This window comes from Rhinolophus sinicus, linkage group LG03 (genome assembly GCF_036562045.2).
Source record: "Rhinolophus sinicus isolate RSC01 linkage group LG03, ASM3656204v1, whole genome shotgun sequence".
NCBI classification, from domain to species: Eukaryota; Metazoa; Chordata; class Mammalia; order Chiroptera; family Rhinolophidae; genus Rhinolophus; species Rhinolophus sinicus.
This window is the reverse complement of record NC_133753.1, coordinates 70,937,044-70,951,934: the sequence shown is the minus strand read 5'-3', so window position 1 is coordinate 70,951,934 and position 14,891 is coordinate 70,937,044. Positions and strand designations below refer to the sequence as shown.

General features: G+C 46.5%; 2 protein-coding genes across 2 annotated transcripts; one reads left to right on the top strand and one right to left on the bottom strand.

Moving 5' to 3' along the window:
• Positions 1–266: 266 nt before the first annotated feature.
• On the bottom strand, positions 267–12,299 carry NUTM1 (NUT midline carcinoma family member 1). Its single transcript, XM_019752877.2, has 8 exons — positions 12,197–12,299; positions 10,413–10,508; positions 7,993–8,698; positions 5,315–5,443; positions 4,063–4,202; positions 3,287–3,576; positions 2,894–3,010; positions 267–2,551 (listed from the first exon to the last, which is right to left on the bottom strand). Exons 2-8 carry the CDS (start codon positions 10,426–10,428, stop codon positions 593–595), a joined length of 3,357 nt encoding a protein of 1,118 aa, XP_019608436.2. The 5' UTR covers positions 10,429–10,508; positions 12,197–12,299; the 3' UTR covers positions 267–592.
• On the top strand, positions 12,216–13,027 carry NOP10 (NOP10 ribonucleoprotein). The gene is made up of 2 exons (XM_019752879.2): positions 12,216–12,352; positions 12,652–13,027. The coding sequence occupies exons 1-2, from the start codon at positions 12,299–12,301 to the stop codon at positions 12,790–12,792; spliced, it is 195 nt and encodes a 64-aa protein (XP_019608438.1). The 5' UTR covers positions 12,216–12,298; the 3' UTR covers positions 12,793–13,027.
• Positions 13,028–14,891: the final 1,864 nt, after the last annotated feature.

The window sequence follows — 14,891 nt, the reverse complement described above, 5'->3', positions numbered from 1 at the left end:
ACACAATTATGGAAAATTAGACTTAGAAAATTAGATACCTATCCCAGAAATCTGACAGGTAAAAAACAGAGAGCATCTCGTAACATGTATAGGCTTTTAAAGGGAGACATAATGACAGGCTGTGCAGAGAAGCCCTCCCAACAGCCAAGTCCAGGCCTTTGATGAAAGGGGGAATGAAGTGCTCGCTGGGGACTTCTCTGTGCTGGGGCTTCTCAAGGAGCCTAGATGAGGCTGGAAAGGTGTCAATCTGTAGAATCCAGGGCCACCCCACCTCCTTTTCTTTACAGCATCCTACCCCACCTAAATGAGCACATTTGAGAGTATTTTCTAACAAAATCTTTATTCATTTTTTTCCCCATACAACTCTTTCCAAAGGTACTTCCTCCTCACCTCCCACCCAAGGCACCACTGCCAACCTGGCCTGTCTGACCTTCCTCCCCCACACTCACCACTTTTACAGAGTCACAAACCGGTTAAGAACAAGTCCCTGCTTGGTATGCGGCTGGGGTGAAACCCAGGAATGGGAGGGGAGGGAAGGGGAGTTGTGATACTTTAGGGACTGGCATGAGGGATAGGATGGTCCTGCTGTTCCCTACTGGTTACGATGTCGTTTCTTCCTTCTGCCCGTTACGAAACTGTCACGCCTTCTCTTAGGGGCCTGGGAGGGTCGAACTGCTCCCAGAACCAGAGTTTTCTCCCCAGAGACCTCAAGTTCAGTTCCCAGGTAGGCCCTCTTTTCAGCAGGGACTGGACCTCCAACTAGAGCTTGCTTCCTACACTTGGCAACGAGATATGGAGGTTGGCCGAGGCCTCTTGCCTCAGCAGAGAGGGAGTAGGATGCTCTCTGGACCTCCTGACCTGTAGAGGACAGGCCTGAGACAGGGTGAGGACTGAGAGCAGGACCCCTCGGTGACAGGCTCAGTTGGGAGGACAAGAGGTAGGCAAAGTTGGAGAGTTCCTCATCTTCCTCTCTCACCTCCTCCTTTGCTTTGGCCCCATCTGCTGAACTGCATGTTTCACTACCAGGAGAGGCTTCTTTCAGAACTAAGGCATCCCTGGTTCCCCATTGAGGGGAAGTGCTCCCCAGGCCCTGGGGAGATGTGGATCTGGGGGTCCCGTATGCATAAGATTCTTGATTCCCTGGTAAAGGAGAAAGGTCTTTAGGCTTGGGTAAATCAGTGTCCTCTCCTTGGGGGTCATAAGAATAAAAATTTGGTGGGCAGGTCTCCTCGCTGACCCCTAGCTGGAGGCCACAGTCATCTCTAACGTCTAGTATGTTGCTGTGGTCTGTGGTTTCCAACAGTGAGGACATGGAATTGCCACTCCCTGCCTCCTGGCTGGCCTCAGGGAAGAAGGAGGCACCCTGGGTCCCCTGGATAAGGATATTGCCTTGATAGGCAGGCAGGAGGGTTTCTTTGGAAACCACTGTGGAGCCACCAATACTGCTTTCTAGCGACAGAAGGCAACTGTCAGCCCACAGGTCACTGGGCTCCTGTATAGTCTCAGGGCTCTGTTCTCGATTTTCTTTAGGCCTCAAGGCTGAGCTATGGTTTCTCTTTTCTAGGGCAGCTGTGGCATCTATGCTTCCATAGGGATTTGCATTGCTCCCCACATCCCCAAGTGTTGTGGTTTCTCCAGGACCCAGAGAAATGTTGCTTCTGGAGCCCAGTACCTGGCAGCTTCCCTGGTGCTCAGGCACACATTCCCCATCATAGAAGTTCTCTGTGACCTCCTCAATTTGTAAGGGCAACTCCAAGCCTATGGCATCCATCTCACTGCCGAGCCAAAGTTCTGGACTGAGACAAGTACCATCCCCGTCCCCAGCTGCTCTAGAAGGGCTCTGCTCATAACTCTGAACCATGGGAGGACCTCTGTCATCTCCCCACATGACTCCTGAAGAGCCTTCCCGGGGCACTGCAAACAGCTCATTCCCTTGAGGCGGCACTTCAAGACCCGCTATCTGTTGTCCTGTCTGCAACCCCAGGACCTGCTTTTCTAACCTCTGTTCTTGCAGAGGAGCTGGCTCTGCAAGTCCAGCATCCAAACTGGGAACCATCTCAAGCTGGGGGCCTTCCTGCCAGCAAAGGGGCAGAGCCTCAGGAGTCCTGTCAGCCACTAGGGCATGCCCAGGGGACCCAGCACCTTCCAGGTCATTCTGATGTGAGGATATGTGGTTTGTAACCTTCCCAGGCCCTCTTCTCTTCGTACCTAAAGACCCTTGAGTTCCCTGTGGAGCTGCAAGTTCTAGCTGCAGGTCCCAGCTGCTGGGAGATGGCAGGGTGTTCCCATCCCTGTGCATTCCCTTCAGGCCATCTGGGGCCCATTCCTGCCCACCATGTGTTTCTTTTGCCCTCTTTTCTGAAGGAGCAGCCTTTCCAAGGTGAACGGGGCCCCCAGCCACCCGAAGACCAGGTAAGGGCCGAAGTCTCCCACCCCCATCTTCATCCTCCTCAGAAAAGGAAGGACTTGAGTCAGACTGAACTCCACTGCAACTTGGAGGTGCCTCGGCATCCTCTTCCTCCTCCAAGGCCAGGAGTCGCTTTTGGACCAGCTAGAAGGAGAATGGACAAATACTGTGCTACACATGATTGTCGGAGGGGTGACTGAGTGGGTGGTAAGGAGATGGTACTTGGGCAGGGCAGAGAATGCAAGCAAGTGGCTTAAATGACAAGACACCGTAGCTCTTCTTTTCCCTCTTCTTGGGCCTTATTCCCACGCTTTGAGCCCTTACAGTCCCCTTTTCCTGCATGTCCTCAGTCCTTTATCTACTTCTGCATGTAAAGCCCAATCCTAAAGCTGTTCATCTCTAGAAACTATACCATCCAACACAGTGTAGGGTTAGCTAACTTCATGCGAGCTTCTTGTTCTGATATTCTCTACCCCCCAAATTTACCTGGGCAAGACTGAGTCTTTCTTCTTGCTCCAGCTCCTCAATCAAGGCCAAAGGATCCCTCTGTTGTTCTGGGGACAGCAGATCTGCCAGAAATTGAGGGTGAATGACAGCTTCTACCTGGGGAGCAGAAGGAAAAGTGATGTGAGTCTGACAGGAGATAACCTGTGAGCCAAGAAGCTCTAGAGAAGCCATGATCCCCCCACCCCGCTCTCCCAGGTTGTTATAAACCATGACCAGCTACACACATTCACACACATGCGTATACACACACACATTTCTCAGTATGGAATAGAGCCTAGTTCCTACCTGCCTCAGGTAGAACCCTAGACCTTTGGTTCCCTGGAGTTCCCACCCCAGGATCTGCTAGAAACCAGACATCCAGACTCAGCCCACCTTGGAGACAAAGACCTCCTGAGAACACAGCTCATCAATGTAGCTCAGGAGGTCTGGATCTGGATGCATCCCTTCTTCCTCCTGTTGCTGCTCTTCTTCCTCTTCCTGTCTTCCATCTGACTCCCCAGTGACCAAGTGACTCCCCGTCAGCCCTTCCATGATGTCAGCATACTCTTTCACCACTTCTGGTGGGATCTCTTTGGGTGCCTCAGGAACTGGAGGCCTCTGGGTTTTGCGCCGCCGCCGGCGGGGGGCCCGTGCTTTGGAAGCTGCCTTCTTGGGAATGTACACTAAGGGAATATATGGAAAAGAGAAATGGAAAGTGGTACAGAGACTATAACTTCTGCCTCCCAACCCTAGGGGAGTACACTGAAATGGCTCCAGGCTGGACCAGGCCACCCTGAAAAGTACTAGCCATAGGAAAAGATTGAGGAGCTGGAGGGTCTAAGAGAGAATCCTTTATGTAGAATCTTGGAACCCCTGAAATTCCAAGAATCCCCTGATCCAGCCTCCATTTCTTAGACCAATGAGGTATTATAGGGTGCATTTATAATCTCAGTGAGAGAGTAGTTGGTTACTTGGCCAAAATCAATACCTAGTTTGGGACCAAGGGAAACGGAGAACCCAGCCTCCTATGTTTGTCCTGTCGGTACATCAAATGCCACTCACTGGAGGGAAAGTGACAGAAGCAAGGGCAATGCCTCCCCTAACCCGTGACTGCTTTCTGTATGCCTTCCCTTTGAGCCTAAGGCTCCTGTCAGAACTGGTAGACTTACCTGGCTGCTGACAAACCTCAGGGGCCAGGGGCCCTGGAGGATCAAGTTTCACAGGGGCTGCAGGAGGCAAGGCCTGGGACCTGTTCATCAGCTGTGTGTTCTGAATCTGCATCTCCTCCTCGGCCTCAAACTCCATGAACCTGCAGAAGGGGAGGAAGGCCTGAGCAGTGCTGAGACGAGATCCATCAGAAACCCAGAGACCAGGAAGGAGCTGCTCACAGTGGCCAAATAATAGTTCTGGGGAAACCTCACAAGGTCACCACATAGTCCCTTCACCTGCAGCTGTCATTTAGGAAAGCTTGTTAAGAAAATGAATAATCTAGTTTGTAAGCTTCTCCAGGACAGAGCCATGGCTTCTATTTTTTCATACCATATCTCACCCAGCATCACGGAGGGTATACAGCAACAATTAATACAGACTTGTTGAATTCATTTAGGGATCCCACAAGCAGGTTCCTCCTCAAGGCCTCATCTACCCCTGCTTACAACCATAAAAGGCTGAAATCTTGAAGCAGGGCCTGGGGATGCAATTCAAAGAAGTTCCCACCAGGAGGCAGTGCTGAGACCCAGGAGTCCTTAGACTAGGACTGGGCCCTGGAAGGGTAACTATAGAAGGTACAGGTCCAGAAGATCTGGTGGAGAAAGTGGAAGCTAAGCTTGGAGGAAAGGGTTCATTTTCCTCAGTTATTTTGTTAACAAAGGAGATTATCAGAGAGAAGGGGATATGAGCCAGGAGATCATGCTGGGCATCTAGAACCGTGGCTTCCCCTGACCAACCTCTTCAAGAACCAGCCCCTTCCTGGGATGATAGGGATAAACAATCTCTGTGCCACTATTTCCAGAGGAGGGGTGGTCCCAAGGTCTGCAGCCATAGCCACTTGCTCCCTGGTCAGTGAGATAGGAAAGAACCTGCCTAATGGAGCTTACCTCCTCATTGCTAGGTCCCTTCAGCATGGACTTTTATACCAATTGAGCTCCAATCCCGTCCTAAGAGCTGCAATATCAAGGCCCCTAGATAATTCAAGATCTGGAAAAGGGAGCGCTTCCAAGAGGATATAGGAACAGAAAAACTCTAGAGCCAAGGTGGTGAAAGAAGTAGCAATGATCAAGGAAACCCTATCCTAGTCTACACCCCTCTTCCTAGAATCCCTTTTAATAATCATCCACATAGCCAGACTCAAGCCTCTCTTACCTGCCCCCAACCCTCCCAACCACACAGCCCCTGTTGGGAGAATGAGAGTTTGTCACTCACTTTTCTGCCATCTCATAAAAGATCATCCGGTCAAAGTTGCTGGTGCGCTCCCACTCCTGCACAGCCCTTGGCAGTCCCTCTTCCAGGGTCATAGTGGGCTTCAGCCGGGCCAGGGAACGAAGCACTGGGCTGAAACCCACATTGAGTCAGTCACAGTCTACAAGTGTCCCCCCATCCACTTGTCCTGAAACTGTCCTAATACACACTCCCTGACCCTCTTCAGATCTAGTGGCCCTCACTCCATCACGTCCCACTTCTGGTTAGGCTTTCTGACTCCCAACTTCCCATCCATTGACCATCCTGGCCTTTCTTCCCACTGAAATTTACAAATCTCCCACAAAATCAAACAGCTGATTCTTCTCCCCATCTTTGGAAATTAACCACCCTTAATTCTCACAGTGCTGTCCTTAACATTAGGAAGAAAATATTCACATTATTAAGTTAATGGGTTTCATTGTAAAGTAGGCTTAACCCTGCCCACTAGGCTTTTTGCATTTTAAAAAAGGCACCCACTAACCCAAATGAATCTCTAATTAAAGGTTGTGTGTTTTTATTTGTTGATTTTTAAGTGCTTTTTGCCTCCAGGATATGCCTCCCAGACAGTCAAATATCAATACTCTGTAACTTCTTTTTGATTCATTTTTGCCTCCCTGACTTCCTGAGTCCCCAAGCTTTATTGTGCATAGGATCATCCATCTAAGCTTGTTATAAATATGAATTCCAGCGCCCGAGAATCCCAGGACTGATACCAGCTTCCCAGGTGACTGTTGCAGAGGGTCTGGACTGCACTTTGGAGGAGACCCTGCCCAAAGCCCCTAAGTGTAGAGAGCAGGAATAGGCCAAAACCAAAAGCAGTGCTGGCAGAAGTTAGAAATTCAGCCTTCCTGCCTCCAAGAGAGAATTCAGAGCTGTCTGGAGAAAGTAGGTAGTAGGTAAGATGATCTATACTTAATATTTTGTAAGTTCAGCCACTTACAAAAAAAAAGTATCAGTCATCTTCCATTATAAAATACATAAAAAATGATTTTCAAGTTGCAACAACAACAAAAAGTAATTCATAATTTCAATGCAATTCCAAACAAAATCCTGATAGAATTTCATGGCACTTGATTTTATATTCCTAAAATTAATATGGAAAACCTCTTAGTCTATCAATAAAAAAGTATTAAAGAAGAAAAAGAGTTCAGGGACCGGCCCGGTGGCTCAGGCAGTTAGAGCTCCATGTTCCTAACTCCGAAGGCTGCCGGTTCGATTCCCACATGGGCCAGTGGGCTCTCAACCACAAGGTTGCCAGTTCAATTCCTTGAATCCCACAAGGGATGGTGGGCTCCGCCCCATGCAACTAAGATTGAACATGGCACCTTGAGCTGAGATGCCGCTGAGCTCCCGGATGGCTCAGTTGGTTGGAGCACAGGCTCTCAACCACAAGGTTGCTGGTTCGACTCCCACAAAGGATGGTGGGCTGCGCCCCGTGCAACTAGCAATGGTGACTGGACCTGGTGCTGAGCTGTACCCTCCGCAACTAAGACTGAAAGGACAACAACTTGACTTGGAAAAAAGTTCTGGAAGTACACACTGTTCCCCAATAAAGTGCTGTTCCCTTTCCCCAATAAAATCTTAAAAAAAGAAAAAGAGTTCAGCAACTAGAGATAACAGAGTGTATGTTTTTTAAATTCAGTAAAATGTGTTATGCAGTGGTTTACACAAAATGTTGAGTGCAGTGACAGGGGCAACAGGTCTGTGTGGGAAGAAGAGAAAATTCCCCAGATGGCCAATGACTCTGTTTTATAAACACAAGAGAACCCATGACCCCGGGCTCCTTGGCTAAGCATCCACTCACTCTTCAGCAAGAGATTTTGGCCTTTTGAGTTTTTTCCTCTTCTAGATTGACTTTTTATAATAATATTAATAACAACAACAGCAGCAGGTACCATTTAGTGAAGCATTCTCTGTGCCAGGCACTCTGCTAAGCGCTTCACATACATTAACTCACTTCATCTTCTCAGCAATCCTGTGAGATACAAATAACTATCTGAGAAAACTGAGGGTAAAGATATGAAATGTTGAGCCTGGACCCCAAAACTAGAGAGTGGTGGAGCCTACGCCCTTCACCTCAGCAAGCTCTACCACCTCCCCATTTTGATTTGAATTTCCCTGAATAAAATAGGGAGCGGTAGAGGAGGTGACGCACAGAAGGTCCTTTGCCTGGCCCCACACCATCCTCTCCCACAGGAATGAGTCACACCTTATCCCGGCCCGTTTGAATGGCTCAACTCAATGTCCGAAGGTGTTAAAATAGAATGAGAGGACCTGGCACTTAGTGTCAAAGACCTAAGTTCCAATCACTGCTCCTCACTTTATGATAGGAAACCTCTCTGAGCTTCAGTCTTCTCATCTATAAATGAGGATTACCATAAAAATGCTTGCCTGAACTCACAGGGTTGTGAGCATCACTGGAGAGTGCACACCTGAAGGCTTGCTAAAAACTGAAAAGGCTTATCGTCGTCATCATCATCATCATCATCATCATCCTCATCCTTTTGGTACTCATAGCATCTCTCCATCACCCTCATGATCTGCCCTTGAATATTCCTACATAGCCTAACCTCTTTTCTCCATCCCAAAGCCCTCCTTATTGAAAAACCCTAGGATAATCAATCTCAGGTCTCCCCACTTACATAAGAAAGCAGGATAGAGCTTCTGCATCAGGACTCTGGGATAAGTGCATCCGGGCCAAGGCTTTGTAGCACTGCCAGCGTCGGAAGTTCTCATAAACACCCTTGGAGGTATAGGAGAGGTCACCCAGTGAGGGCTTGGATTGGGCGGCTGGCAGACCTCCTCCGGTTGCCCCATGTGGCCCAGGCCAAGCCTTTTCCGGGGACACAGGGAGAGCCAGTTGGGAAGCTGACGGTGGAGTCTGAGCAGGAAGGCCTAGGAGGCCCTCCTGGCTCACCCCAACAGCCTTAGTAGCCAGAAGGGTCTTCATGTTAGATGTTGTGACAAACTGAGGGGGAGGACCTTCGAGGCCCCCACAGGGAGCACCTGAAGCAATCCAACTGAGGGCAGTCTGAGTAAGGATCAAGTTGTGAGTTTGAGAGGCCTCAGCTGGCCCCCCTTCTGTCTTGACTTTGACAATGACTTTGCCAGCTGCAGCCCCACTGTGGCCAGGGCCCCCATCCTCTGTCACCAACATTGGGCTAGGGAAAGCGGAGAGTATCAAAGAGTTGCCTGGAGGGAAAGTTGAAGGCACGGGGGGCTGTGCAGGCAGCTCCCAGGGTGGTTGGTCTGGTGGGCCAGGAGCGGGTGGGGGAAAGGGACGTGCAGTGAAAGGAGATAGGGCGGTGCCAGGTATCATGGTCATATCTGGTCCAGGCAATGGAGATGCTGTTGAGACAAAGAAAAAGGGAGTGCAGTAGGAGAAAAGCAGACCAGAAGCTACATTATCAGAGTTGCACTTCAGTTACTGAAAAATCAGAGCTCTGAGTCTCAACAGGTGAGGAAGGGTATATATGGAGGGGGAACTTCTGTAGTTTGCAAGTGATTTTGATGTTCCTTACTCCCGGTTGAAAATCATTGCACTAGAGAAGTAGCAGTGACTCTTGGACCTATGAGCTCATACTCCATAACACATCCCACAGAGGATACAGGTACATCTGGAATATATAGTCATACAAATTCCAAACCCATTCAAACCACCTGAACCCTGCTCCCAGCTGGTCTGTGGTCCTTGCCACCACCCACAGAAGTGCTGTTCCCAGGAGAGGGTGTGTGGATCAGATGTTTGGTTCTCAGAAATTTTGTTATATAATAGCTAAGAATGACTAGAGATAAGGGCTGGGATATGGGCAAGGGGAGGGCTGTGTGGGGAGGGAGGTTTCCAGAGATTTAAGTAGCTAGTGGACACATTAAAATTTGGCATTGCAGACTATCTGTGGTCCTTCAGCTTGGATCCCCTATCAGAAATATAGGCTCCACCAAGAACAAGGCACTGACAATGAAGTCTGAAACAATACCTGCTAAGAAGGAGCTATGTGGGCTCTCGTCAGAGACCGAGGATAAATACATAAAATGTTACTTAATCAGGACATGTGTCTCCTAGGACTTTTTATAATAATAATAGATCATCTGCCTAATTTCATGCTACTCTCCTCCCCCTCTTATAAAGAATATTCCACTGGCAAACTAACAACACTCAGCTTCCGCTCCCTGACCTGAAAGAGACACGGAATATGAGCAAATGAATGTGTCATCTCGACCATAGAGCAGAGGGCCAGGGGTATTCCATGAAGCTCGGATACAATGAAATAGGTCTGAAGGCCTGAGCTTCACAAAAAAATAGAAAAACTGAGAGCTTCTCAGGGAAGCCCCAGCTCTCATTCTGGCTGGAGTGATCCACCTCCTCTAGCTCTGGGGGAATCAAGGAGAACTGCTCCCTGAACTGAAAGAGAAGCCACCTCTGGGGCTGGAAGGAGCCATGAGACTCCGAACAGAGGCACTTATAGTACCTTCCAGTCTAGCTGTCAGGAGGGCATTTCTCCACAGACTTGGCAACAGATGACCCCACTGAACAGTTTCTCCAGCTAAGGCCTCCACCCCACCCTGACCCCCCAATACATCGAGAGTGGCCCCAGCACAATTCTCTCAGGGGAAAATTCTAAAGCAAGCTCCAATTACCGAGAGAAGACCCAGAATCCTGGGCCTTCCCCTTGAACCCTCTCTGTGCCACACATACCACTGGCCCTGCCACACAAACACATGTTGAAGGGGGTCCCTCTTCCAGAGAAGCAAGTTGCTAACTGCCATCCCTTCTTTATACTCAGCATTTTCCTTTGAGGTACTTAGATCTGCATCCCAGAGAGCCCTCTTACTTCCCCAACCCCGTCTTTTTTTTTCCCAACCCCCAGTCTTCATGGCACAAACTTATTTCCCAGCCTCTTCAAGTGTCATTTTTTTTTTTTTTTTTTTTTGTAGCATCTATACTCTGACGTCCCTCTAGGTCTGTACAAAGAGCCCTATTGTCCCCAGGTAAAGTGTCAAATTTGAATCCCCAAGGATGTGGCAGGGGGTGGGGTACCCTCTGCATCACTTGCAGACTTACCTCCATCTGAAGTCATCCTCTCCGGTTTGGGCACTAGCTGTGGCTGTCTGGAAGCCTCCAGAATGAGACAGTCAGGTTGAGGACCCAGAGAGTAACCTGGCTCCAGTAGATACACAGGGATCCAAGGAGGGGAGGATAAAGATCAGATCAAAACAGAACTGGAATCTAGAACTCAAGGAATTCTGCAGTGGGGGAGGGGATAGGGGAATGTGGGGTTGGGGCAGGGAGATATTCGACAGCAGGCTCTGGTAAATTGGCAGTAACCAGGAATTCCCACCAAACCAGAGTTTGGCAACACAATTGTTGTCTACCTCTTTAGGGCAATTTGTAAATTTTCAGATTCCCAACATTATAGTTTTATTAATACATCTCCGTTCCCTACACAATTCTTCACCAGTATATTTAGTTTTGTGCCCTTAAATCCCACCCAGTTCTGTAACTGACTTCCTATTGATAGCAGGTTGTGGCAGACCCTTGATTTAATTCAATGTTTGCTGTATTTTCTGAACCAAATTCAGAACACACAGTCTGTGTACTTAAGGATCTGGAGAATGGAGTGCTTGAAATTAGAATTGTCTGGGAAGACCCAGGGTGTTTGGTTGCTGTATGCATATCATTTCCTTGGAAAGCTGTCCTGCAGTTCCCAAATAGTCCACCATCAACTCTGCAATCCACAGAAGGTTCAGCCTTAATCCTTGGTTGAAAAGCCCCCTTCTATCAAAGACAGGCATTCAACCTAAAAGTTCAAGACCAAAAAGTCCTTTTGTTTGTTAAATTATTTTTGTTTAAAATTTTTATTAAATAATTTTAATTTTTAAAATGGGAACTACATTAGCATGGGTCTAAAGTAAAACTATACAAAACAGTGTACAGCAAGTCTCCCTCTCCCACTCTTTTCTCCTGGAACCAAGTTCTTTGTTCCCAAAGAAACCAGTATTATGGTTCCTGTGAATCCTTGCAGAGATATTTTATGCACTGCAAGTAAATACGTATTATCATTACGTTTTACGTTTGTTTTTTTAAAAAATTTTCCAGGTTTCCTGGTTATAACATTAATGTATATTCCAATGTTTTGACATTATAAATAATACTGTAAAGGTCATCTTTGTAATGTTACCTGGGTTCCAGTTTTCATTTCTTTAAACTAGAGTCCTATAAAGAGAATTTCTATACGTTCTTTAAAACATTCGAAATAACCCCTAGAAGGTACATCTTATGCTATTATTAGCTACTCACCACTATAAGCGCTGAGCTTGTGGTAGAGAGACCTGAGTTTGAATCTTGATTCGATCACTAAAACATACTTCACCAGTTTCATAAAATAACTTCACGCTCTCTTTGCTGTGCAGAATATTAAATACCCATCATGCACTCTTTACCGCCAATATTTTGAAATAGGGCAGGAGAACCGGATAGAAAAAGAGGGGAGGGAAGAAAAACCTTCCCTCTTCCATAAGGTAAAGGGGCTCTGAATCCTGGAGCCCTTTGTTTCTCCACGCACTATAAATCCACTGCCCCTGATATGGGTGTGCATCTTGGGATAAAGACAGGATTCTATTCACTAATGTTCAACTCATATCCATCCCTATCCCCCTCTAACGCCTAGCAGTGTCTGGCACACAGTGGGCATCCTCCATGTGTTTCAGAAAGCCTACAAAGTTGCAACTGGGCACCAAAGTCTACAAGGTTGCAACTGGATTGCAACTGGGCCAAGTCCTGCACTAGTGCGCCCCCTTCTGCCCAGCTGGAAAAAGGCCTAAAATGAACTACATTTCCCGGCATACCTTGAGAGAGACACTTCCGGCTACACAGGAAGGAAGTTGGCAAACACGAGAGACTTAGACTGAGCTGCCGACGGAATTCGGGCTTCTGTCTTCATCGTGGTCATGTTTCTCCAGTATTACCTCAACGAACAGGGAGAGCGGGTCTACACCCTGAAGGTGAGAAAAGGAAACATGTAAATAGGCATGGCGAAAAATGTAGGTGGGAGGAGCGGTTGAGCCCAGCCGCGGAGTTGCCTAGCTGAGTGAGGGGAATTAGAAAGCCCGGGAGCCAGGCGTGGTAAGGTAGTCGCCGGAGTGTATGAGTGCTAGTTTTGACCGTCGCGTCTTCTGTCTTCCTTCGTATCATTTTCCGCGCGTCCCCCTCCCCATCCCAGCCTCCATCTCCTTTATGACGCCAGTGATAGAGTTTTCTCACCACACCTGTACTGAGATTATGTTCTCTCTTCCTGGAGCAGAAGTTTGACCCCATGGGACAACAGACCTGCTCGGCCCATCCTGCTCGGTTCTCCCCAGACGACAAATACTCTCGACACCGAATCACCATCAAGAAACGTTTCAAGGTGCTGATGACCCAGCAACCGCGCCCTGTCCTCTGAGGGTCCCTTAATTTCATGCCGCCTGCTACCCCTCTGAAACTTTCCGAACCCAAGCTCTGCAATCTGTGAGCCTTGATGCCTTGTTACCACCCTTTCTTTTTGGAATCTGGTGTCAAGATTACCTTTGATCATGCTGTGCGACGCAATCATGGTAGCATACACCTTAAAGGGAACAAGTTTGAATCTTCTTTTCGTATTTTGACATACTGTCTGGTTATTAAAATGATTTGAAAGAGCTCTTATTTTGTATGTTGTGGGAAGAAGGAAGTGGTTTAAAAAAACAAAAAAACGAAGAGAGATGAGAGGGAAGAGTACCCCAGGGGCACAACAATACTTGGAAGAAAATCTTAAGTCGTTGCTGTAGCAGGAGTAGTGCTGTATTAGTGACAGGAGGGTGTTGGGGAAGGGAAAGAAAGGTTGAGAAAGATTTACATAATTGTCAGCATTTACAGAAAAATACCCCCCGTTATGCAAGTAATTTCTTGCCCCTTGAAGTGACATTTTGACTTAAAATGGAAGAGTTGCTTGAAAATAATAGCAACCATATTGTAGAGGGAAGGCAGTGAATTGGAAGTCAGGAGACCAGGATTCGCTCCTCTCTGCATAACTTCAAGAAAGTCACTTAACCTATTTAGTCCCAATTTTTTCTTCATTTCTAAGTTCTCTTCCAACTCTGTAACAGATTGGGTTCAGTGACGGATATATATCCACAGTGTTGTTCCACCATTATGAATATGAATGCCTGTATGCATATTTACTGCTCCTCTGGAAATAGTCCTAGTCTTTTAATACTCTCCATCAAGGAATTGTCTTACATACACCTAACTTTATATTCTCTCTGGTAGCTAGCTGCTATGTGGAACTCTACGTGGATCTTAATTTAAAAGATGAGGTATAAGAGATTGAAGTGGAGATTTTGTTTTTCAAGCTACCGTTGGGGGTTAATAACAAAAGAAACCTGGGAGATTTTTAAGGATTTGAGCTTCTGTCAAAGAGCAAACATAAATTTTTAAGTCAATTGCTTTATATTAGAGGGATGATGAGGCAAAATATTGTATACTGGCTGGCATTCAAGAAATGCTAGCTTGCTTTTACCTCACCTTGCCAAGTTAATCTGCTCATGTCCCCAATCATGGCCCCAATGTCTCATTCATGGCTTTTGACATTGGATTTGAATGTTTGCTTAATGCCACAGATTTAAGAATTGCTTTGTGGAGATTGTGTTCTAATTTTACAATCTTCTTTTTCTATTGCATCAAGATTCTAGACTCCAGAAGCAGATGTAACTTTTATCAGCACAAATTTGATTTATCCAGACTGGCCCTGCAAAGGGATAGATATGTTTCTCTTGGAATCTGATGTCTGACCATCCCAGCAGAGAAGTTCAGTATAGTTGTTGACTGCTGAGAAAAAAAGAAAAATTATCTAAACTTGGGTCACAGTTAATAGAAGACATGATTTTCAAGTCAATTATTTACTTAAACATATGGGAATGGTGAAACAAAATATTTGTCTCCTGTCAATAATTTTTTATTTCTTAGCCTAGTCACTTACAGGTTCTTAGCATTGGATCTGAGGGATTTTAAAGACTTATCTTGCCCCATTAAGGGGATAATGATTGAAGAAATATTAAAAATTCTGCAAATGGCTAGAAAAAGGAGCTGCTGAGCAGATGTTTCCCGTCATTGTTGTCAGTTTTGACTCAAACTCATAAAAATTCAGAAGAAAAAGAAAAAGGATCTGCTCTTAAAAAAAAAAAAAAGTTTTTTAAGCACCAAAGTCAATTAATGAGATCTACTACCAGTGTTTTTTAATGTTGACAGTAATTCTGTCCTTATAATTTACTCCCCCTCCCCCAAAGAAAGATTAGCTTTGTTCCATGCTACATTCTGTGTAGACTGAAATGAGAAGACTTCAACATGGAAATATTCTGAATTGAATTTGAAAAAAAAGGCAAACTGTTTTGAATATACCAAGGATTTTTCCTTGATACCCTAGGTATTAACATTTGAGATGTGCTCAGAAATGGGAGACTTGTCTTAAGAGTTATACTATTAGGTATTAGGTAGTATATATAAGTTAGTGAAAATACTCTGTGG